Consider the following 24,753-nt stretch of genomic DNA (forward strand, 5'->3'; position numbering starts at 1 on the left):
GTCAAGATATTGCATTCAACTTTTCATAATAACTTCTTCCTTTTTGCATCCTTTTCAAGATTTGCATCCTTTGAGTTATCTTTTTGCATAAACGTGCAACCATTACTTACTATTATAAAATTTTTGCACAACCAATCATCTTTTGGTGTGATAATTGCTTATGTAGTGGCAGTGGCACTTTAATAATGACTTCTCATATTATTGGCATGAGAATTGCTTTTGTAGTAGCGCTTCAATTAATGTGAATGTCATTATGTACACAATTGATTTAACCCCCCTCCCCCCCCCCCCTCTTCTCTCTTCCTTTAATTGGTCTTTAGGGACTCACAAAGCTTATTGCTCTCTCCGTTCTAGTCCTAGTAATTCTAAGATGGGAACTTATCTATAGGAACTTATCTATATTGAAAAAAGTTGTAAAGAAATGAGTTGTTTGGGGTAAGGAGATGTGGGAACACCAATGTGGGCTACAAAGTGGCAAAATCTGAAAACCTCCTAGGGGATAATATAAAGTAAACAATTAACTCAAATCTTTCAAAGAGGAGAGGGATTAGGGTATCAGTGGGATAATTAAGGAATAATAAGCTGCTCATAGAAACCAATTTTTTGTGTATTTTTCTAGGCTGAAATTGAGGAATTTGGGTTGGATTTTGAGATTACCTTTAATTATAGGCGGTAGATTGTGTAGGATTCATCTGAAAATCACATTATTTTTTTAAAATTTGAAAATCTGAGTATTTATACAAATTTTGGAAAATTTTAACGGTGATCTCGATTAAGCTTTGAGGGAAGTGCCCGCCGAGGTATTTCTTGATTAGGTAGTGGTTGGGTGACTAACGAGTGGCTTTGAGAGGCTACTAGCTAGTTTTCTCTAGTTCTCACCCAAAAATATTGACTTTGGGCATTGCTCGATTGTTGAGGTTGGACGAAGATTGCACAATTGTTAGAGTTTGAGGGAGGTGGTGCAGTTGCTAGAGTTTGAGGGAGGTGTTGTGGCTGTCAAAGTTTAATGTTTGTCAAGGAATGCTTGTTTTGTAGAGTTTTTTCTTGTTATGAATGGCTTAAGTGTTGTGTTCTTAGGTTTTGTTTTTCGAAGGTGCAATTGTCAAGAGTTTTTGTGAATATGATGGAACAGTGGCTCAAATTTGCTTTGGGTTGATCTTAGATCTTGGTGGAGTGCTCAAATAAAATGATTTTCAAGCCCTTAATATTAAGGGCAATCCAAAATCTTAATCTTAAGTCTTAATCCAAAATCTGAATCTTAATCTTAAAATTTTTTGAAAATCATATAAATCCTTGGATTTTCAACTAAAACATGTACATTTTGTTCCCCTTGTTTTGAGTAAAAGAAGACCTGACCTTCACTTAGCCCTGACTTGTTTTGTCTCTCAACTTGATTGGTGATTAAACAACACGCACACACCCTGCACTCCCGCAGACCAAGCCAGTCACATGGCCGTTACCTTAAAATTACAAGCAACGAATTGCAAATTTCTCAATTTGAGTAGAGGAAAAAAAGGTTTTTAGCATTGCCTTGCAAGGGAGCTCTCTACTCACTTTTCAAAAAAGTGTCCCTCTTGTTGAGTGGCTTCTCCCCTACACTATAAAATTTTGGGTTTTAGCCCCTCTCTCTCACAGACACATGTTTTTTGTGAAATCTCTCTCTCTCTCTTCCTCCCCCCTCTCTCTCTCTCTCACACACAGAGGCACATACACACACACATACCTTTTTTGGCTTGGCACCACAGGGAGGCCTAAGTGAAGGCGAAGGCGAAGGTGATTGAGAAGCGAAAATGGCCATTTTTATTTTTAAAAAATATGAATTTTCTTGCTATTTTTCTTCTCCACATTTTCAGGGCTCTCTCTCTCTCTCTCTCTTTCTTTGTCTCCCTCATCCCTTTCAATTCATCATCTCCGCCCTCTGTCGCTATTTGGATGTAGTGCAGGCCTTATGAATGATTTATTATAATTGACCTTGTTTTGAAGATGAACACTAGTGAAACTTTCCAATGGGTCTAGGGAGGGGCTCCAATTATAGGTGCTTCGAGGATAGGCGCTGCAAAGTATACATTCCAAGTGTTATTGAGAGGAATAATTTTGGATTGATGGTGTGCAATGTGCATGGGAGAGGAGTATTGTACGTACGTAGAAGGCCATGATATCATTTTCATCGATTTTCATAATCATTGCAGTTCTTCGTAGTGATCCGCCGAATCGCCGGTGCTCCATCGATTCACAAGCATCTGCTCAGTCGATCAGTTGCACGATCTTTTCAATCCACATCAATTTTGCCCACCTTTCCTCTCCACCTTGCCAAGCGTTCCGCAATTGTTCAGCTCATCACTCGATCAGTTGCAGCTTCGTTTTGTTCCTTCTGCAACCTCTTGATCATCATCATCTGCCGCTTCCTCTTGCACCCCCCCCCCCCATCGCTTCATCTACGTGAAAATATATTTCCCAACCTCGTCTTTCGAGCTTCCCTGGCGTCTTTTTGATGCTATATTAGTGATTGACATCTTCGACTTGACCACCCTGGTCACCATCTGTATTGGAGTGCTGCTCCAGTGGATTTAATCAGAAGCAGATGCTACGACGAGCGCGATAGAATATTGTGGTTACTGCTCCGCTCCGTCTTGCACCACCATCAGAACTTAGAAGCTCAATCGCTCTACTCGCTCGTGCCTCATGCCCAGCTCCTTGTCACCATTGCGTCTCCCTTTGCAAACCTTCATAACACGAGCAAACTAGCCTTTGGGCGTCTGCTATCTGATATAATTCTCTACTGCAAGAATGGGCGCTCTTGATTGGCTCCGCAGGATCACAAACAAATGGAAGAGAAATATTGATGGCGACCCCTCCGTGAACGCAAGTTTCAAGAGCGTCTACAGCGCTCTCCTACCCTCCTTAGGAGTACTAAGGAGTAGCAGTCATGTTCGACTTAAGAGATACACAATCGCTCCATATGACCCTCGATACAGGTAATCTAATCATTCCATGCCTAGTAGCCTACCATGTTTGTAAAGAGTCATACAGCGATCGACGTTTGAGTGGCGGTGCGTAGTTGAGTTCGGGATTGTGCTTTTGTGACTTCTCTACAATGATTAATGCCCACGCTGATCTTCTGGTTAATTGCATACGGTTATATTGCGCGCAGATATATTTGAAACTTGTCGACTTCAAGAGTGTTTTTAACCTACTGCAGATGGTGGCAAAACTTTCTAACATTACTGGTGCTCCATTCTGCGTGGGTTTCGCCATTTGAGTTTGCTTTCCTGCGGGACCTACCAACGCACTTTTTGGTGATAGACTGTGTAATCGATGCATTCTTCGGAGCAGACATCGTCCTCACTTTTTTTGTGCCCTATGTGCATAAAAGTACCTACGAGATTGTCGATAACCATTCCGAAATAGCAATGAGGTAAGAACAGCCACCATCTCCCCCTATAAGTAAGGTTCTCATTTCGTGGGAAAATGAAACATTTGCATGCTAGAGGGGGCTTTTCTTCTAGTAGAACAATTAGATGTGCAAAGGATCCACTGGGAGTGAAATTAAGGAGGAAAAAGTTGCCAATGTTTCAGAAACTAGGTCGAAAAGTTTTGAAATGCAGATAAAAGTATCTAGGTACGTCCCAGAAAAGAAAAGGACATTTAAAGCTCTCTGAAATGTGCACCAAAATGAAGTGTCCAATGAAGATAGACTCTGCATATTCCCATCCCCAGATTCCTGAAATCCAAGGTTTTGGGTTTTTATGCTACTACCTCACATACCTCTGGTGCTTTTAAATATGGTTCGCTGCCTAGAATTCTGTGACATAGCCTTTGCTACTGGTGAGACGACTAGCTCAGCCTCAACGTAAAGGATGGACTCAAAATTTTGAAAGTGTTTTGTTTTGCCAAAAAATAAGTGTGCCTATTATTCCACTCAGCAAATGAGTAAAAATTTGTGAGGGAATCGATTGAAAAGACAATGATATAAGGACTCTCGCTTCACATGCCAAGAAAACCAATTTACCTGTTAAAGGAGGGAGATACATGTCCACTCAGAATGGATGGACAATTAGGTCTAAAAGCCAGCTCACAGCAGACTTCTTGATACGGTCAATCAAAAGCATGACACCTTTTTCAGATGACGTTCCATATTAGTCAATGATGTTGAAGTACTGATTATTACTTTCGCTTGAAAGGATACCATTCTGATTCTCCATTAGCTATAGCAGCCACGGTATCCATGTATTGGTGATAAAAGGGCTCTTCTGGTACAAGACACAATGCTAGGTAGTAGGGTGGTTCCTGACTATACGTAAAGCTAGCCTAACAAGGTAGAACTTTGGAAAGGTTTTCTGTGGCATGGAACACTGGAAATTGCTACTGTTGGTTTATCGTGGAATACACTTGCATTGCACTTTCATCTGGTATCAGGCCTCCTGCTCACCTCCTATTCAAATCTCTGAAAACATTGGTGCATGTTCGTGCGGGGAAGAGGAGTTTGCTCTCATGAGCAGTCATCGACGGAGCAGCTTGTTTTTGCTGTGTAGTATTCCGATTCATGAACATGGATGCCGAAAATGCTCACATTCAGTAGTCTATGGGCTGTTCCTCCCCGTCACCAGCTGCCCTCTGCGCTGCCTCTGCAGCCTCTACTGCCTGCTTTTGACCCTCTGCCCTACCCGTACAAACTCTTCCAAGTTCAGTCGCCCTCTGCCCTGCCCGTATTGCCTCTTTGCCTGCTGATTTCGCCCGTGTTCACCCGTACTGTTGTAAGGTCACTCCCTCCCTCGTCGGTGCACGGTGCGCCTCATTCTCTTTTCACTCCGTACAAGAGTATGACCGTCCGTACTTTTGTACGGACTCTAGTATGTGCATGTCTCCTGCTGTCCTGTTACTCTTTGTTCACCTGTCCTTCACCTCAGTTCTCTTCCCTCCACCCCTTCAGTCATGCACACACTCACCTACACTAGCCAGCCTTCCATCTACTAATGGTTCCCCATTCAGCCAATCCTTCTTCTTCCCCTTTGGCCCTGAGAACCTGCTTATTTTCAAACGACTAGTTGTAACAGCTTCATAAAGATGTGGAATAGGAAAGTTCCGCTATCCCTTTTAACATGCATTGATGGATCCCACACTTGGAGAAGGGGTTGGATGCTTTCTGCCCTGCCTCCTAACCTTGGATTGGCTTTGTGCATGGGCGTAGCATCTTTGGTAACATCTCTTCATTTTGGGAGGCCTCGAATAGTAGAGTGGCTAGGACCTTGCTATTCTAGCCTTGGATTTTGTGAAAGCTTGTGATAGAGTAGATTGGGGATTCTTAGACGATACACTAGTGCATTTTGGTCTTTTTCATTCTTTAATTAGTGGTGTATCCTCTCTTTACAGATCAGCCCACAGTTAGGTTCTTATCAGAGGTTTTAGACTTTCATATCAATCTCTAAAGATGCCTTCTTGCTCCTTTGTTTAGGCCTGAGGCGGATATCCTTGGTTTGAGACTCCCCCTTAGAGGTGATGAGGAGCTTCCAGACATTGAGCTTGCATTGCAGATGACACAAGAGTTTACTTGGATGCCTTCCCTCAGATCCTTACAACTTTCAAGACAGCTTTGGATTTGTTGTGTCTTGCAGCAAGGGAACAAATTAATTGGCATAAATCCAATGGCCTTTGGATCAATGATGAGGACTCTTCTGCTTGGGGATTGATTTTGGTTTCACTTGGATCTAGAGAGGTCTTTTAGTTAGATATTTGAGATGTTAGGATTTCTTCATCTTGGTAGTTTACTCACGCGATGGAGAGTATCAGGAGGAAACTCGTCTTTTGGAGTTCAGCTAGGTTGAATCTAGCCTCTAGAGTGATAGTCAGTAGCACAAATTGAACCCATTGAAGTAGTCACCAAAGCTACTGTTACGTCAATGGGTTCGGGAACCTTGTGGTGTGATTATGGTCAGGTGGGAGACCAGAGGGCTTGACGATGCTTGCATACTATGAGGCCTAGAGGGTTTGAAACTAGGGTTACGCCTAGGCTTGGACATTAATAAAGGGGTGCAAATGAACTCTATGAGAGGGCTAGAATGGTAAGGTCCCTTATGGGACACATGGCACCAAGGTATGAGGCCAATTGACAAGCGTTGGGCTAGGGGGAGGCTTCTAGAGAGAGATCTCCAAGGATGAAGAAGGAAAGAGAGTATTCACATGGGGATCATTGGAATCCGTGGCTGGCTGGAATCAGCAGAAAGAGCCCTCATGATTGTACTATTGGTATTAGAGCTTGGTAATCAACAGACCATGCACGATATGCTTCTAAACAACAGGCTTTTTGTTTGAGGTTTAAGCGACGACCAAGAAAGACAAGCCTCTAATAGCTTAGCATCATCATAGTTCATGGTTTCATCATATATTACGAAACGCCGTCCCGTTTCTGCGCACGACTCTTGCCCGGCCACGTCTTGCTTATCTTTAAACTGGCAGTTCCAATTATTATGTAGATAAGAGCGTGGAGAGTTTGCGCCAATGTCAAACTGCAGTAGTCCGTGATTAACAAGAGCTTCAAACTGCAGTAGTCTTTCAAAACAGCCGCATGACAGCAAGGTCCAAACCCGTCGTGACTTCGCGCGGTGCCTAAAGCTGCAGCCTGATAGCTTTAAAGTCGATTCCGCGGGAGAGCTTGATAGAGGCTTGAGACGCTTTCGACTCCCGAGGATATCTCCACAGATGTGCTCGTCGATTAGGCTGCAGCCACGTCATTCCAAGGTTTAAAAACCTTTGGGAAAAAAGCCACTTCATCACATACATTTTGTACCCCTTTGAAATCGTAAGTCTAATAGCCTTTTCTCTTTTCTTCCCTTCCCCCGCTTGCCTCTTTCTCTCCAAGGCACTCCAAGTCATTTTAGCTTCTCCAAATTTAAAGACGAGGATCGAAGATCAAGTTGAGAAGTTCGAGAGCGGGATTGAAGAATTACAACTTGCGTGGTGCAACGAGAGCAGGTTTAAATTCAAAAGACAAATCCAAGGCTATCGGGCAAATTCGAGGGAAGTGGCAATCATATTTTCCTCTCAATAAAGCTTTCTGCTTTATAAAAATCTGAAAAACTCACCAACTCTGGAAAGATATGAAATGGTTAGGGAGAGCGAGGAAAGGGCTAGAAAAGGAAAAGCTATAGCTGGAGAGGAAATACATGAGGAGGTACAAAATGAAACTCATGAGGATAACATGGAAATGGAGGACATAGACTACGATGATTAGTGAATTCCGTAAACTTGAAATTCACTAAACTTGAAACTCGAACACAAAATATGGAAACACAGTTAGGAACTATTAGTGATACAGTGAAGATCCAAGTTAGCCGATCCCCAATCAGTAACGCCTGTGGAAAAATCACCGACTCCTCCTAATCAAGTTGAGAAATCCACCTCTTGACTTAGAGAAACCTCTAACATTCTTAAGGACTTGAAACCACCAATTTTCAATGGGGAAGAAAAAGAGTGCAATAAAGATGCGATTAATAAGTTTTGCAAAAGTGGCAAGACTTTCATCGACTCAGGAATACCCCTCCTTAAAATCAAGTCATGGTGGAAACAAGTCTTTTCCTTGGAAACAAGGCCTATAAATGGTGGATGAGCCTGAGAGAAAATGATAGAATTCCTAGGTATTAGGCTGAGTTAACAAGCCTTCTTAAAAGAGTTTTTACTGGAAAATGAATTAGAAAGAGCATGGGAGACTTGGGACAATTGCATTATGGGTAAAAATACTCTAGTCCACTATATAGCGAATTATAGGGAGGCAGTCCTTAAGCTAAAAGAAATTAATGAATTCCAGAAGATAAGAGGTTTCGTGAGAGGTCTCAAAGACACTTATAAGGTTGAGGTGAAAAGAAATTCTCCCAAAACCTTTGAAGAAGCAACTAAGTATGCCTACATATACGACGATATGATGAAAAAATCCAAAGTTGAAACTTTAGAACAAACAAGTTTTGTTCCTAAGTTTCAACAAAATTTCTCAATTTGAAAAGGAAGGAGCACTTTAAGGAGGTTCCTCAAGCACCACCTAAGAAACCTTAAACACAAAATTATCCTCTCTCGAAGAAAGAGGATTATGAAAGGGCCAAACAGGAAAATCTTTACTTCAAATGTTTGGGCAAAGACCATGTTGCTTGGAACCTGCCCTAAAAATAAACAAGCAAAAATCTTTGCTTCAAATATTTGGGCAAAGACCATGCTGCTTGGAACTGCCCTAAAAATAAACAAGCGGGAGCTAAAGCCCCAAATAGACCTTCACAAAAACAAGTACATGCGATGCAGGTGTTGCCGCTTAATGGTTTGAAAGATACATTGAGGTACTCACATGTGCTATCTATCATCGGCAATGTGGTAGCCCACCTTTGGTCCTCATGATTTAATGAGGATGCATGGAAAAATAAAGGGGCAAAGGGTAAGAGGGATGAACGATGTTAGTGCAACACATAATTTCTTGAAGAACCCATATGTGGTCTCTTTGGCAAAGGGTTATGATAAGAAGGTTTGGGACACCATGATACATGGAGTAGAGATGAATATTTAGGGCTATTAGGATGCCTTGGATTTCCAAATCATGCATCTCGATCGAACAGATGTTCTGCTTGGTCGAGAGTTGTTGTATAGTCTTGGGCATAGCTTACAACGGAGTTATCCTAATAACTCCATTATGTTTGAAAAAGAGAGTAGAGTCTTTCAGATTCAAGGAGAACATGATGTGCCTAGCTCTCCTCTTATTTGTTCGATGGAATTGGAATGACTACTACACCAAGAAGAATGTGAGGTATATCTTTGTGAACCTCGAAAGTGGAGTTTTGAAAAACTAAAAGTAGCTATAGCAGCAACTCCTATCTTAAAAGTAGTGGATCCCAATGAATCATTCATGGTTGAGACAGATGCTAGTGATTTTACTATTGGTGCGGTACTTTTACAATGTCGACCAGTGGCTTTTAAAAGCAAAAAGTTAGATCATGCCCAACAAAATTACTCGGTATATGAGAAGGAACTGTATGCTATAGTCTATGCTTTGAAGAAGTGAAGGCACTATTTGTATGGTATCAAATTCGAAAGAGCATTAAGTGGATTTGCAATCGGCTAGAGCTTAAAGGTAGGAAAGCTAGATGGGTTGAATTAATGCAAGAGTTTGATATACAATTGACATATCAGAAAAGGAAGTTTAATGTGGTAGCAGATTCCCTTAGCTGAATGCCCATTGTTAATGAATTGAGTTTTACTCAATTTTAGAATGATTCCGAGAGTCCTTAAAAGGAAAATGTGAATTTGATCATCACTTTTCTGAATTATGGAAAGCAATAGTGAAGAAGGATCTAACTAATCGAGAGGCTTTCACTGAGGAGTCACATGAAAATGGCGGCACACCATAGGTTGGTGATAAAGTGGAAAAAATATACTATTGAGGATGGCTACCTACTCTATAAGGGTAGAGTATGTGTCCCGGATAATAATAACATTAGGCGCCAAATTCTCTTTGAGTGTCATGATAGTCTGAGTGCTGGACACTCGAGAATTCAGAAGACATGCGCTTCTGAAAAGGCAATTCTTTTGGTGTGGAATAGGTAAGGACGTCTAAGATTATGTATTGAAGTGCCAAAAATGCTAGGTCAATAAGGCTGAACGCCTTAAGGTAGTGCAGCCAAGTCCAAGAAAAAGAAGGGCCTTGCAAGAATTGGGTATTGGAGGAAAGGCTGGTCCGAATGTAAAGTGGTGCAACAAATGCTCTCAACATGGACACACTGAAGACGACTCTGTCGGATCAAGTATTAATATTTGTACTAAGTTTGGGCATGACGACACAAAATCTTAGTGTGGAAGTCAACCAAGTGACACAAGGCAGCAAGCCCAAAGATGAGTGTCCCAAGGCCCGAGCAAGGCCGAGGGAAGGGTAGAGTTAAAAATGGCAAAGAGAAAAGTCATGGATCACCACAAATTAGATGCTACTTCTGTAGAGAGCATGGTCACACTAAGACAGAATGCAAGTTATGGTTGGAGCACATCAAACTACACAAGAGCAATGCAGAAAGCAAGAGGTTGACCCCGACCTATAGTAGATTCGGTGGATACCAATGCGATCACCTCATCCCAGAGACTAGGAATTAATTCTGAAAAGGGACCACCCCAAGCCAAAGACATCAATTGGAAGGAGCAAAAACAAGCAGCAGCAAAGTTGGCCAAAGTATTAAAAGGCAAAGCCCCTGCAATTGACCTGCCATTCGAGTACGATTTGATGCCATGTTTGACCAAGGTCGGTGAAGCCTCAACAAGTTGTTGCAGCCTGAGCCAAGGCAAAGGCGTCAATTGGAAGGAGCAGAAAAAAGCAGCAGCAAAATTGGCCACAAAGAATTACAAGGCAAAACCCTGCAATCGATCTACCATTCGAGTACAATTCGACTCCATGTTCGACGGAGGCAGGTGAGGCCTCAACAAGTTGTTTCATCCCGAGCCGAGTCACACCAAGAGGCAGAGCTCAAAAATGACCCAAGCATGGGAAACTTTCTATAACATGAAGTTAAGCCTTACAATGTGGCTGAACTTTTACAACTTGCTTTTTACTGCCGTGAATTCCTTCTTAAGCAGCTCAAAGCTTTTCCACCAGTAGTGGAGTCCCTTGTGACCATTCCGGTCATTGATACCCTGGTAGTGGATGAGGCAGTCCCAGTTATTACTGCCAAAAAGAAGTAGAATGTACCAGGTAACATCATGGATGGTAGCTCTAGAGTCAACATAGTATCAGAAGCCGTGGTCAAATGATTGAAACTCATTCCAGGTGCGTATGGCAAACCAGAGACCCGTGGAACCCAAAGGCATGCTCTTGGATCTTTTTCACACATTTGGAGGAGTGCATTATAAAGTTAGTTTGATGCTCATCTCTATGGAAATGATTGCCTATCCATTGTTGTTGGGTAGACCCTAGTTAAAAAGTGCCAAGGTATTACATGATTTGGGTTCTCAGATGATGACACTGAGATGCAAATCCCAACCGATCTGAGCAAGATATCAAGCAAGATCAGTCTCTATAGCATGTAGGGGAGATAGATCTATTCCAAGTAGCTACTAAAATCAAACATATTACCAAAGAAGAGAAGCTCAAGAGCAAAAGCACTTGTACCCTAGCAATTTCACTGAGGGTGTGATTGGAAAAAGACAACTAGTCAAGCCAACAAGAACAACCATTACTCGGCTTGGTTCTGAGAACTTGGTTTCAAAACCAACCCAGGACTGAATTTGGGAACAACCGAGGAACCACACAATTCTAGTAAGTGCCAAGGTGGTTGATGAACAACTTCAAGATGTCAAAAATCTTTTTTGCAATATGAAGACGTGTTTGCCTAGAGCTACACTGATTTACGGGGAGTTCCACTAGAATTATGCCAACATCGGATTCAGTTGATCTTAGATGCCAAGCCATTGTCTCAACAGAGGTACATAATGAATTCATTCGATTTTCCTGCTCCCTCGAATTAGGAGTCCCCTTCTCATGCCCATTTTTTGCATTCTCACTGCTCAGACTCCTGATTAGGCTCTCTCTCCTTCAACTCAGTAGGTTCTTTGACTTGATGGAGGACATGGTTTGGTTTACACTCCTATATTGAGATATGGAGACAATGCTATCAAAGAGGAGGCTTCATTTTCTTCATTGGCTGAGTACACATGCAAGAAATTTGAGGACTCCCTTTCAGCTCATGCAAAGTAATATTGGTTGATTGTGGAGACTTTTTTGAGGTCAAAGGCATTGACTTCCATTGGAACGAGATAGCACAGTTATCATTCTATCAGATGGACTTTTTGCCGCTTCCATGACAGAAACCATTTTTCCCACTCCAACTCCTTTAGATGATCCAAATTTTTCTCCTTGATGATGCAAAGCCAAAAGATCCATGACTTCAACCCCTGTCTCAATAGTCAAGGTCCAGAGATGGCAGATGCTTCCATAAGATCTAAGAAGCAGTTCCAAGCTTCTTCCTCCCGTTGATGAGGATTGCTAGCTGGAACATTTAGGGTCTTAGTGGTGTTTCTCATTGCTGCTGAAGACAATTGACCCGTAATCAGCTGCATCCTGGGGTCTCAGAGGGACCCATGCTTATTAAATTTATCTAGGAACACAAATTGGGCCTTATGGATTGTACTAACTCAAGTAAGATGATTTCAAGCCATAACTTTTTGTCTACTACACTTGGCACTATGGGAGGGACTCATATTTCAATTTCAACTGACATTCTCTCCCTTGTGGTAGGCCGTGGTATCAATATTCCATCTAGGTCTCAGTGGGTTATCTTGTTGATAGATGGATGAATCAACTTTCTCAACCTCTATGCTCCCAACAATAAAGGGAATGAGTTCTCTTCCAGAAGGAAACGATCCTTGGCTCCTATGGGAGTATAAAGGGAAATGAGTTCTCTTCTAGAAGGAAATGATCCTTGGCTCCTATTGCTGATTCTTGGGTAGTTGGAGATGATTTTAACATAGTGGAGTTGTCTACAAACAAAAGAGGAGGAAGGAAAGGTGGCATTCATTCTCTTAAGAGAGATTCTAAGATGCATTCATTTTTCAGTCCAGAGGCAGAGATTCTTGATTGATGACGCTTTTCATGCCTTGTCATAGTCGCTTTTATTTTCCTTATCAAACAAAAGATGCTGAGTCCCATCCATGCATGGGTTGGAGGATTTTATGTGGATGATCGCAATTTGGATAGAGGTGGTATTATTTACATTGCCCTTGAGGCATCTTCTTTCGACCGCTATCTTTTTTTGGTTTTTTGCAAGATAAAAACCTGCAAGAGCTAGCTCAGAGCGGAAATACATCATGCATGGCATGAACCAAAAAGCCACCCGGAACATGTCAACAAAAGCCCTCAGTACAAACTAGAAAGAAACCAAGGAAGAGGCTGAAAGTGCCACCTTAGTCTTAATCACTATCTGGTTACCACCAGTATTAGGATTCCATATGTTTTTATGCAAAAGAGAATCTTTTTTAAAACTTTTTTTAGTTTTTATGCAAAAGAGAATCTTTCAATTGTAGTTATGCGGATTTGGGGAAAAAAAAATTGTTGCAAAAATAGACTTCCATTAAGTATGAATAAAACCCACAAGAGCAAGCTCAAGGAAGAAATACATGTTTTTTTTTTTTGGCAAAAAAGGGAGGAAATACATCTTGCAATGCATTAGAAAAGAATCTTCAAAAAGAGGTAGAAAATAACCAAGGTTGAGGCTGAAAATGCCATCTCAACCCTGTAGAAGTTTCAGAGAAAAAGGGGGAGCCACTCCATTCCTTGAGGAAGATAGCTCTCCTAGTAGAAGCTGCCCGAGAGGATCCTTGCATACTCGTCCATATGGCCATCAGTGTACATATAGTGTCTGTCCATGTACTGGCCAAAGTGTGGGAGGGGTTGACTTGGAATCCATCCAAAGCCTCTCTGCATCTGGCTCTCCAAATATACCATGCTGAAATGCTCACCAATATCTCCCAAGAAGAGTCCACTGAGGCATGAACAACCCTAAAGAGTAAGACATGAACATCATCCAAGGAGCATGACTCGACCATCGTCTGATCACTAGGGCCCAAGATGAGTCATGTCTCTAAAAAAAGACCCGAGGTCTCGAAAGAGAAAGCCAAGCAACTGAGCCCCCAGTCATGAAGAAGGGGGATAGAGCAAAAAAGCTGAAAATACTAGCAATCCCCTTCTAAGTAGTCTTCGCCTGTCTGCAATCGGATAAGCAATGCTGAATTGTCTCCACAGCAAAATGGAAACGAGGACATGTAGGGATGGCTCCAAATCTGGATCTCCATAGGTTCACTGCAGTCCCACCATGAATCGAAAGCTAGAAGAAGAGAGTGATTTTACTATTCCTATGGGATTTCTAGAGTCTCCTCCAAAGTTTTTTTGTAGATTAGTAGAAATATGAAAACTATCCCAATAGAGAGCGCTCCCAACCTCTGCAGCTGCATATAGTGAGAAGCACCAAGTGGTCTACCATGATCATCCAATATACTATCGTTCCACACGACGGGCTGCCTATTGATCTCTTCATGAGAGGAAGGGGAATCCTTGAAAAGTTCTCCTTAAGCTGGCCCAAGCTTTCATGACAGCCATAAGAGCGGAAGAAGACTCGAGAGCGACTGACAAAGAGGCGGGCGCGATTCCGCTAGATATGGCCACTAGGAGTATTCTACACCCTTTCCACGAGGGGTATTCACTGGATATATAGACCACCTCCATGGTTGCTAGCTCCTATTTTGGAATCTCTATAGGCGATGAGCCATGAGATCCAGAAACGGGTGTTATTTCTTGTAGTTGGCAATCTATTCCTCTTCTTGTTTTTCATCGACAACTCCTTTTTTTTTTTTCAAGAAAAGTACTTCATTAAGTATGAATAAATACCGCAGAGCAAGCTCAAGTGTGGGAGTACATCATGTGAAGCATGAGGAAAAAAATAGCTCAGAATGAGCAAACAAAAATCCCGGGTGGCGGCCGAAAACGCCACCTCATCCCTGAAGGAGAGTCAGAGAAGAAAGGACAATCCTTCCAGACTCTGAGAAAAGAAACCCTCCTAGCAATAGCAGTCCTAGAGGTTCCTTGTATGTTTGCCCAAATGGCCATCAAAGTGTGTATAGTATTTGCCCAGATACTGGCCATAGTCTGAGAAGGGTGAACCTGGGAGTCCTCCAAAGCCTCTGTACATCTGGCTCTCCAAATATGCCCTCCTGTGAGACAATCTAGAATCTCCCAAGATGTGTCTACAGAAGTGTGGGGAGCTCTGAATGGAGTAAACGGAACATCCCGGAGGAAGCATGACTCCACAAGATGTCGTCAAACAAAAAAAGCTGTGTCTGTGTCATGTCTCTCGAAGAAAGCCTGTGGACCAATGAGTGACAACCAAGCAACTGGTCCCGAGGTCATGAAGAAGGGTGCTCTATGAAAAGTACAAAGTATCCTAGCAACACCCTTCCAAACCATCGTCGCTTGAGTGCACTCCCAAAGGCAGTGCTGCACTGACTCAACTGCTGAGTGGCATCGAGGAAAAGTAGGGTCAGCCCCGAACCTGAATCTCCACAGGTTCACTGCAATCCCTCCATGAATAGTAAGCCAGATGAATAACGTGACTTTCCTATTCCTGAGGGATTTCCAAAGTCTCCTCCAAAAGTTTTTCTACATCTCTGCAGAAATCTGAAAAGAATCCCAATGAGGAGCTCTAGAGGGCCTCCAGCCTCTACAACTGAGCTGGAATCTCCTAGCATTTCTGACGAAAGAAGGGGATGCTCTTCTCTCGGTGCCTTGCAACTATCCACTCCCATTCCCCTAGAAGCTAGTTGTATAGTTTTTCCAAGAATTAATATAATTTACCTTTCTCAGGAAAAAAGAAGAAGAAAAAAGAGCAGAAGGAGATGAGATGTGCTGAAGTAAAGATCCATTTGGTACTATCCATCAAGTCTCCTCTCGACGAAGGTGTACAAGACTGTATGCTGATCAAAAAATTATGTAGGACTCCTACCTAGGCATAAGAATCCTCACAACCATCTTGCAGAGCGAGGCCCTACACTGTAAGTTTGGGTCCGTTGTGTTGCCCTTCCCCAGTGGGGAGAATCAAAGTCTCCAAAGCCACCCTAGCTGGAACATCTTCTGTGCCATGAAGACCACTCCATATAAAATTCCTAACCGGTCTCTTAAGCTAAGTGATACAATCCTTTAACGGAACTAGCAAGAGCAAACAAACCAAACCGTGACCAAGTGACCACCACTACTCTCGAGGCAAGGTCAAGCTTGGCAGAGCCCCGAAGATAAGATTTCTCCTTATGTGCTCCAACATGGGAGGAAACTGGTGTGTTGGAGAGATGCCTAAACCGACTTGGCATCCCGAAAATCTGATGGGAACAACCCTCTGAATCTAAGTGAATCCTATGTCATTCCCCCAGTTCAGAGTGCCCTCATCACTAATCCAAAAGCCATTGGATTTGTGCCAATTTATGTGTGCCCCCACAGCAGTGCAAAATCAATCCTAGATTGTTGTGAAGGACATGAGCGTATGTGGAGTGGCATCCAAAAACTATAATCTACCAGCTCACTATCTAGAAGCTATCTTCCTGTCTCAATGGGAGTCTTAGTCCAAAGATATCAGCTTAAGATCTAATGTATATAATCATAGCTTCGGCCACAAACAAAAAGAGGAAGGGGCAAGAGGGTATCCCTGTTGGACTAATCTAGAAATTTGAAACTGTCACCCCTTACCCCACCAATAAGCACCTGACTGTGGGCTGATCTTTATAAAGAGGAAACCCCTCTTATCCATGCATCTGTAAAGCCAAAATAAAGAATGGTGCCCTCCAAAAAGCCGCAATCTACTCTGTCATAGCTTTTTCAAAGTCCAAGAGTAGAATGGCTAGCCTCTGGCCACTCTGCATAGCCAACTTTGAAGCTTCCTAGAATGAGAAGATATTATAAAAAATGCTGCATAAAACCTTAATGCATATCATGAATAGGATTTGGAAGTATGGGCTACAAATGCATGCTTATTGCTTTGGCCAAGATTTTATAACATGTGCCCAAGAGAGTAATAGGCCTCCACTAGGACACTAAATTTCTGCAACCTCCCTTTGGGATGAGATGATTGAGACCATCACTAAGTGAGCCAGGCATCTCACTCGAGTCCCAAACATCGTACAAGTCTGAGGTAAGGTGATCCCCAATCTTATCCCAACATGCAATGAAGGAGGGAGAAAGTCCATCTGAATTTGGGCACTTGCCCTTGTGAAGGGCCAAGAGTGCAGTCTTGAACTCTGTGTTGGTGAACGGTGCATCCAATGAGGCTCGCATATCCGGTTTCACCAACACAGGAATGCTCCGTAAATAGCAAGTCTAGCATCATCTTGAACCTGTGTGTCAGGATCTGCTATGATGAGGGAAGCATAGAGTTTGTAGCTAGCTATGCACAAGACGGCATCCGGATCCGTCCGTAAAAACCCGTCCGAGTCAATAAGATGCGAGACACTCTCAACTATGGCTGGGGCCAAGAGTAGAGAAGAAGTGCTTATTGACTACCCCCCATCTAAGTCTGGAATGACTCACGAGCATGAAATGCATACTTTTCTCTTTGATCAAGAAATATTGTTGTTGAGTCCTTGCTGCTGTAGCAAGGCGCTCCTAAATCCAAGCATCTGTAGGCCATTTTTGCTCTTCTCTCTGCAGGGCGTTCGATTACTGGAAAATACCAATCTCACATATGAGGATCTCTCATCTCCTGGTACTAATGACCGAATGATAAAAGTCCCTAATACAAATGAGGGTTGCAGCCAAAAAGAAGGAGACGGCACTCCACTGTGCATATGTGACACCTAGATATGCAAAGCTTCCTCTCTGAGGTCCTTTTCTACAGAAAAAGCATCTGGAAACCTAGTACTGGCAAAGCGTCGTCTCAAATGAGGCTCGGATTTCCGTCTACCCCTCCTCTCCTCTCCTAGCCTCCTACTAGCCCTTTTTCCTCTCAGCCCCAACTCTTCCCTCCTCTCCCTGTCTCTCCTCTCTCCTCTACTCCCTCTCATTGTCCCTTCCCATTGCATCTCTCCTTTATTGCCTCTCATTGTCCCTTCCTGTTCCATCTCTCCCCTCCTCTCCCTTTCTCTCCTCTCTCCTCTACTCCCTCTCATTGTCCTCTCCCGCCGTTCCATCTCTTCTCTCATCGCCCCTCCTAGCTTCTTCAGCTCACTCTCAGCCCTTCACGGGCTCTCCCCAACTCACAAAAAGGGTCGAACGGAGCTCATCGTGTTTGAGTCAGCCTGACTGCCCTGATCGACGAATGGATCCCCATTTAGTCAATCAACGTCCACTTCCACCGGCCGTGAAAACAATTATTTTTTCAAAAGACAAGTTGCAACAGCTCAATAAGGACACTAAGGTTGAGTGTTCCACTTCTCTTTTCGCACGTATCCATGGGTCCCATCCTTCCATATTACAAGCAAGGGACTGGATGTTGTCACCGTTACCTGGAGATCTCGCAAGTCACTTGATAGATCTTCGCTTGCCAGGACGAGGTTTCTTCCAGGCTCTCCAGATTCAGCTACTACAGTGCTCAAGGCCAGTCCCTTGGCACTTAGCTCTCGGAGGATATTCTCGATGCCCTGTTCTTTGGGCTTTGATCGTGTGGAGGAGGATAGTCGGGTCACTTCTCTTTTCATTAGATTTCCTGGCCTCCCACAGGTGTATCATCGACTCCTTGCCTCTATTGGAGCCATGTTCGGTTTGGTCACAAAGATCCCCCCCCTTCTTGGCATGCCCTCTTCGGTAGCAGAGGCAGTTAGATCTAATGGGGTGTCACGAGTTAGGGTCATTGTTTTTGACCCTAACATGACGGATGACCATATCATGCTTCAGCGCCCCGATAGCTCATTCTTCAAACAGAGGATAGAGATAGGAGGGAGATAGGACCAGTGCAGGGTATGCGAGATTCCTGGTCATTTCCCCAGAGATTGCCAAAGGAAAAAGAAAAGACCTAAAAGGTCTTCTGGTGCAGCTCGTTCTTGTACCACTTCGGCACAAACTACATGTCCTGTACCTTCAAAATGTGCTACTAGATCTCCGACAGATCATTGTGGACACTAGCCACTCGACCGGGACTTTCAATACCAGCACGTCCTACTCTTATTGTCCCTGTTGGATACCAGTGAGGGTTGTTGCTCCTACTTCTGCACAGGACGCCACTGGTGCCATGGTCCATTCATCTTTACAGGAAGGTGACGTCCCTTTCAGAGTTTCTGGTGTTGATGTGGTGACCCTTGTTCCCCCAGTTGTGCAGAGCAGGAGGGGTTACCCACTCATGGTTCACACGTGGAGAGAGTCAGAGCTGACAGTCACACTGAGAGTCAGTCCCTTGACCTTCCACCTCAGCAGCCCCCTTCTTCTTTGCATCATCATGTTACTTCTCTTGATAGAGGCAAGGGGGTTATCTCTTCCACAGCACCGATTGTTGCAGGGATTCTTCGCACTCCGGCTCCACACTTGGCTCACAGGAACTCTTTTGTAGCTCTGGCAAAGTTTGATATGGAGGAGTTTGCTCCCTCCACTTTAGGGGAGGCTGTTATCGAGATTCCTATACACAGAGCCTCCCCTCTGTAGGTGTGGTGATTCTTTCCCCTATTGACTTTCCACTTGATAGGAGGGGTTTTTCGCAGGAGAGGATTGTCTCTGGCACCAGGTCAGGTAAGGTCTTTCACCTGACCTTCTCTCATCGATGAGGATTGTCAGCAGCTCGAACGTTCGGAACCTAGGTGGTGTGCCACATTGCCGCCGTAGGTAGCTAATTCATAACGAGCTTCATCCAGGTGTAACTGGTGGTTCTATAGACATACTCTTTCTTCAGGAACACAAACTGGATGCTAGAGATTGTGCTAAGTCAAGCAAGTTATTTTTCCTTTTATGCAGAGGAGGGCCTCACAAAGGCTGTTTTGCAGATTTGGGATTCTCACGTACAAGATGGATAACCTCGCCTGTCACACGTGGCTTCGTCCCTCACTGATATTAGTGGATTTTTTCACTCAGTTGCTCGCACTAGGAGATGTGAGATTCTCAGGCGAGAGGTTGGCATTCGTCAGCAACTAATAGCCCTTCAGAGAGAAGAGCAGAAAAGGCTTACAGATGCTTGGGTTCAAGAGTGCCTTGCTGCAGTAAGGGCTCAGCATCAAACACTACTAGATAAGAGAGTAGAAGATGCCTTTCATGCTCGAGAGTCATTCTGGACTCAGATCGGAGGCAGAGTCAATAAGCATTTTTTCTCTACTTTTGGCCCCAAACATAGTAGAGAAAGTGTCTCTCAGCTTATCGACTCATCGGCATTCTACAGACTTTGATCCTGATGCTGTCATGCATATTGCTACTTTCTTTACGTCCCTTCTTACAGCAGATCCAGACACGCAAGCCAAAGATGATACTAGGGATGCTATTTGGCAGTGTATACCTACGTTGGTGAAACCTGATATGAGTGTCTCACTTAATGCACATTTCGCCAACACATAATTCAGGACTGCTCTTACTGCCCTTCACAAGGGCAAGTGTCTAGGTTCAGATGGGATCAGATTGGGGATCACATTACCATAGCCTTGCAGGGCATTTGGGGCTCCGGCGAGATGCTTGACTCACTTACAGAGGGACTCATTCATCTTATTCCGAAAGGTGGTTGCAGGAATTTAGTTCCCAATGGAGACCTATCACTCTATTGGGCACTCTGTTTTTTGGCGAAAGCAATCAGCCTTCGTTTGTAGGCCATCCTTCTAGACCTCATTCATGATTCGCAGACGGGCTTTGTACATGGCAAAAACATATTTGATAACATCTTCTCATTTTGGGAGGCTTCTGAGTGGGCCACACCCAATGGCACAAGGCTAGCCATTCTACTTCTGGACTTTGAGAAAGCTTATCACAGGGTAGATTGGAGCTTTCTGGAGGGAACTTTTCTTCGTTTCGGATTCACAGATGCTTGGATTAGAGGGGTATCTGCTCTCTATAGATCAGTCCACAGCAAGGTACTTATTGGACGAGTCAGGGGAGACGGGTTCCGGATCTCTAGATCAGTCCGTCTTGGATGCCCTTTAGCCCCCTTTCTTTTTTTCTTTGTGGCTGAAGCCATGAGTATCTACATCAGATCTCAAGCTGATATTGTTGGGCTGAGACTTCCATGAGGCAGGAAGATGAGCTTTTGGACAGTCAGCTGGCAGATGACACGGCTATTCTTTTGGATGCCACACCACAGACGCTCACTTCTTTCAGGACAGCCTTGGATGTGTTTTGCATGGCAGTAGGGGCACATATAAATTGGCACAAATCCAATGGCTTTTGGATCAGCGATGAGAACACTCCAGACTAGGGAGCTGATTTTGGTTTCACATGGATTCAGAGGGGGGTTTCCGTCAGGTATTTGGGATGCCAGGTAGGTGTGGGCATCTCTCCTGCACAACAGTTTTCTCCTGTGTTGGAGAGCATAAGGGGGAAACTCCTCTTTTGGAGTTCGGCCAAACTAGACTTGGCATCTAGGGCTATGGTGGTCAACTAGGTGTTATTGTCCACTGCTTGGTTTGTTTTCTCATGGTGGTGCCGCTCCAGGGATAGTATCAGTCAGCTCAAGAGACCTATCAGAAACTTTTTGTTGAGTGGACTTTATAGGACGGCAGATGCCATAGTCAAGGTGGCTTGGGAGACCCTCATACTCCCCACTAGGGAAGGGGGTCTTAATATCATCAACCCAGACTTGCAGTGCAAGGCCTTACTATGTGAGATTGTGGTCAGAGGATTGATGCCTGAACATGAGCCTTGGAAGGATTTTTTCATATGCAGCATACAAACATGTACTCCCACCTCAGGAGGAGAGTGGATGGACCGCACTAGATAGATTTTTACTTCAGCCCCACTCAGACCTCCCTTCTCTCCTCGTACGACTGCCATTCTGAAAGCTTGGGATAGCTACAAAAGTACACCTTGGAGAGTGCCACCCTCCTCTTGCAAAGAAATTAATAGGCAGCCCATTATGTGGAATGAAAGCATACTTGATGAGCGTGGCATACCACTAGGCACGTCCACTATATGCAATGGTCCAGATGGGAGAGAGGCCTTACATCCACTGTGGGATCTTGGAAAGCTTTCAGGAAGCTTCCAGAGGATCGGAGAGTTTAATGAGTTGGTCATCTCAAAGGGAGTAAAGGGAGGATTCAGCAAATCGATGCAGCCATTCCAGTGGAGTGGATGGATAGATGATATGCCCCTTATGGATTCTGTTAGAACATGGTTGAGTGTGTCCTACAATTGTGTGGGTGTGAATGTGTCTAGTAGGTGAGCAATTAGTGCCACCTACTAGAGTTAAGTAAGCTAGGTGTATGAGGTGGAGGTCTAGTGACCTCACCTATGATGTCAAAGAGAAGGCTGCCCTGCCTATAAAAGAGGCACTTGTACTTGCTATCACAATCAATCCAATGATATCAATTTGTTGCCTCAATCTTGTCTCTATCATGTGATTATCTTCTGCTCTCATGTTCCTTCACGTGGTATCAGAGCCAACCGGGCTTCCTACACTTCCTACACATGAGATGCAAGCTAGTCTGCTCCAGCCATTGCACAACTATTCTTTCCAGCTTTTCAATTTGCACGCTTAGCTTATCTGGTTCGTTTGAAGCTTTGAGTCCACCACAGCCAAATGCATCTCTATCCAATGATCTACTATCTCGTGGCTTTGCTCCTGATTCTATACCATTGGCGCTGCTTCCCGTGTCTCTAGGCTACAAATACTTGTAAATTGGCTATTCAAGAAGGATATACTCGTGCAATTCAGATGCACACAATTTTTGAATTCTAAATCGGTGATTCTTTCTGAGGCGGCGCAAGGTATTCTGCAAGGCGTAATCTTCTCTTCCCCAGCATCGTTGAATGGGCATGCTACACGGAAACACAAGGTATTATGTGAGATGCATATTGTTATCAGTTCGTAATGGCATAATCTTGTCAGCATCATTCGAACGTATTTTTCTGAGGTGGTTCTAGAGATTGTCCTATTGAGGCACATAAGACGGTGATGCATATCTGTTGGTACTCTGTCAACGGTGGCGCTTCTTCTGCCAGTTTCGATTGCCTGGTCTGTATTCATCTATTGATTCAGACAGCCTAGAGGCAGTCAACATATTTCAATCAACGCAATTTTTCATTGATATCTGGCCACTCTATAGCGTATTATTTGACATGCTGGACACATTCAGATTCTGCTACGAATTGCTTTCAACAGAGCTTGGTTGATTGGGGTGATGCATTCGTTGATAGCTGCTCTCACCATGTTTATCCTTAAGACAATTATTCTGATTCAAGATGTATAGATGGCAATGTATCTTTGTTGAGCGATTGATTGAAGAATGAAAAGATACAAGCAAGGGGCAAGGTTTGCTAAATGGCAAGCTGTAGTCAGTATTCCTAATGGTCATTTTGTGCTAGTTGTTCAAGTGACTGCATGGGGTCTTGCACGATATGATGCAATTTCTCGCGACAGCAGTATGTTTCCAATTGTAGATCCTGAGATTCTCTTGGATGGTGACCATGATCGGACACTTACAGTTGCAGAAAAGGATGGGAATAAGGTCTTTTACTTCCTCTTCCTTGCCGAAAACAGTGTGGTGTATGAAGGCAACCTGTTGAAACCGCCAATGTGCATAAAATTTAGACACTACAACATCCCATACATATTGATGGTTCGGTTTTATGCAAGATCTACACACAATTATAATAGGAGTGCCTATGTTTGGAGTCTTTCTATGTTGGCCTGTAAGGATGCAATGAATAATCAGTCATACACCTCTCGAGAGTCTACTACAGCAGAATACCTACTTCAAGAAGCCTCTTATATTGCTGTGGAGACCACCACTAGACAATGATATCGAAGCATCATTTCACCACAGCAAGGGGGATCTATTTCTCCTCAAGGAGATGGGTCACTCATTTTTCACCTTAATCAGTGAGTCATGGGTACTCTGCCCGGGATGACCCCCAAAATGAATGGAATAAAAGTTTGTGGTTGTCAGAGTCCATAAAGGTTCTCAGCCTTGGATAGTCCTCCTAAATCGATGTTTATTTTTCTATTTCTTGTGTGTGGCTCCTAGTCCCTTGTCAATCCCTACTTGGAGCCAGGGGGGGATGTGTTCTGTGGGAATCATGTATTGGCCATTGATAGGAGATGTATTGAGGGAACATTTTGGCTTTGATAGGTCTATTTGTTGGTGCATTGGTCTCCTAGACCTCTGAGTTGATCATGCATCCATGCATGATGAGCCTCTGAGCCATGCTAGATGAGATTTCTATGTTATGCTCGCTACCCTCTGAGCCATGCTCACTTGCCTCTGAGATTGTGTGGGAGACATGTCTAGTTCTAGACCAGCATGCACAGTTTTGATGACCATCATTGTCATATTATGTTCTTGGTTCCATTCCAGTAGTCCCTCACCTTTCCTCCATGGGGGGGTGTTAGAACATGGAGTCAAGTTGAGTGTGTCCTAGAGTCTTAGGGTGTCATTGTGTGGGTGTGAATGTGTCTAGTAGGTGAGCAATTAGTGCCACCTCCTAGAGTTAAGCAAGTTAGGTGTATGAGGTGGAGGTCTAGTGACCTCACCTATGATGTCAAAGAGAAGGCTGCCCTACCTATAAAAGAGGCACTTGTACTTGCTATCACAATCAATCCAATGATATCAATTTGTTGCCTCAATCTTGTCTCTATCATGTGATTATCTTTTGCTCTCATGTTCCTTCAGATTCCACTTGGTTGGGTGTTTTCACTCAGGTTATTGCTTTGCGGGATGCACATGAGGATGCCGTGGTTTCTTTTTTTGCAAAGAAAGGAACCTTCTATTAATGCTTGAAAAACTTCATACAAAACAGCAGCCCAAAAGGTATTGAGTATGGAAAAAAACCCCGGATAAAGGCTGAAAGAAGAAACCCCAGCCTCTGTTCTAGAGAAACCCAGCTCACCGCCTAGGGAATCTCTGGTACAGGGGCTAATAGCCAAGTGGGGAGACTATACAACCAGTGAATCCCTCGCGGAGTAGTAGAAAACTCCTGCAGGCCAAGCCTTGGAGAAACGTGTGTGCCTCGCGACAGTCGCCGCCCTAGAGCCCGAAGTCCCACGCTTCCAGGTGGAGCGCAGGGTGTAGATGATATCCAGTCAGATGGCGACCAAGGTAGGCGAGGGTGGAACCTGATGCTCACACATCACGAGACTACAGCGAGCAACC

At 43.8% G+C, this 24,753-nt stretch overlaps 1 protein-coding gene across 3 annotated transcripts in view; it reads left to right on the top strand.

Annotated features, from left to right (window-relative positions):
• Window positions 1-2,467: 2,467 nt before the first annotated feature.
• Window positions 2,468-24,753, top strand: part of LOC147899540 (potassium channel KAT3-like) — a 96,137-nt gene continuing 73,851 nt past the window's right edge. For all 3 annotated transcript variants that reach the window (XM_087378689.1, XM_087378690.1, XM_087378691.1), the window contains exons 1-2: window positions 2,468-2,975; window positions 3,200-3,415. In XM_087378689.1, the coding sequence (XP_087234815.1) occupies window positions 2,788-2,975; window positions 3,200-3,415 (404 nt within the window). In that variant the 5' untranslated portion in view covers window positions 2,468-2,787. The remainder of the gene's footprint in view (window positions 2,976-3,199; window positions 3,416-24,753) is intronic.

This window comes from Dipteris shenzhenensis, chromosome 8, assembly GCF_047967505.1.
Source record: "Dipteris shenzhenensis isolate YYH24624 ecotype China chromosome 8, Dip_SZ_1.0, whole genome shotgun sequence".
Classification (NCBI taxonomy): Eukaryota; Viridiplantae; Streptophyta; class Polypodiopsida; order Gleicheniales; family Dipteridaceae; genus Dipteris; species Dipteris shenzhenensis.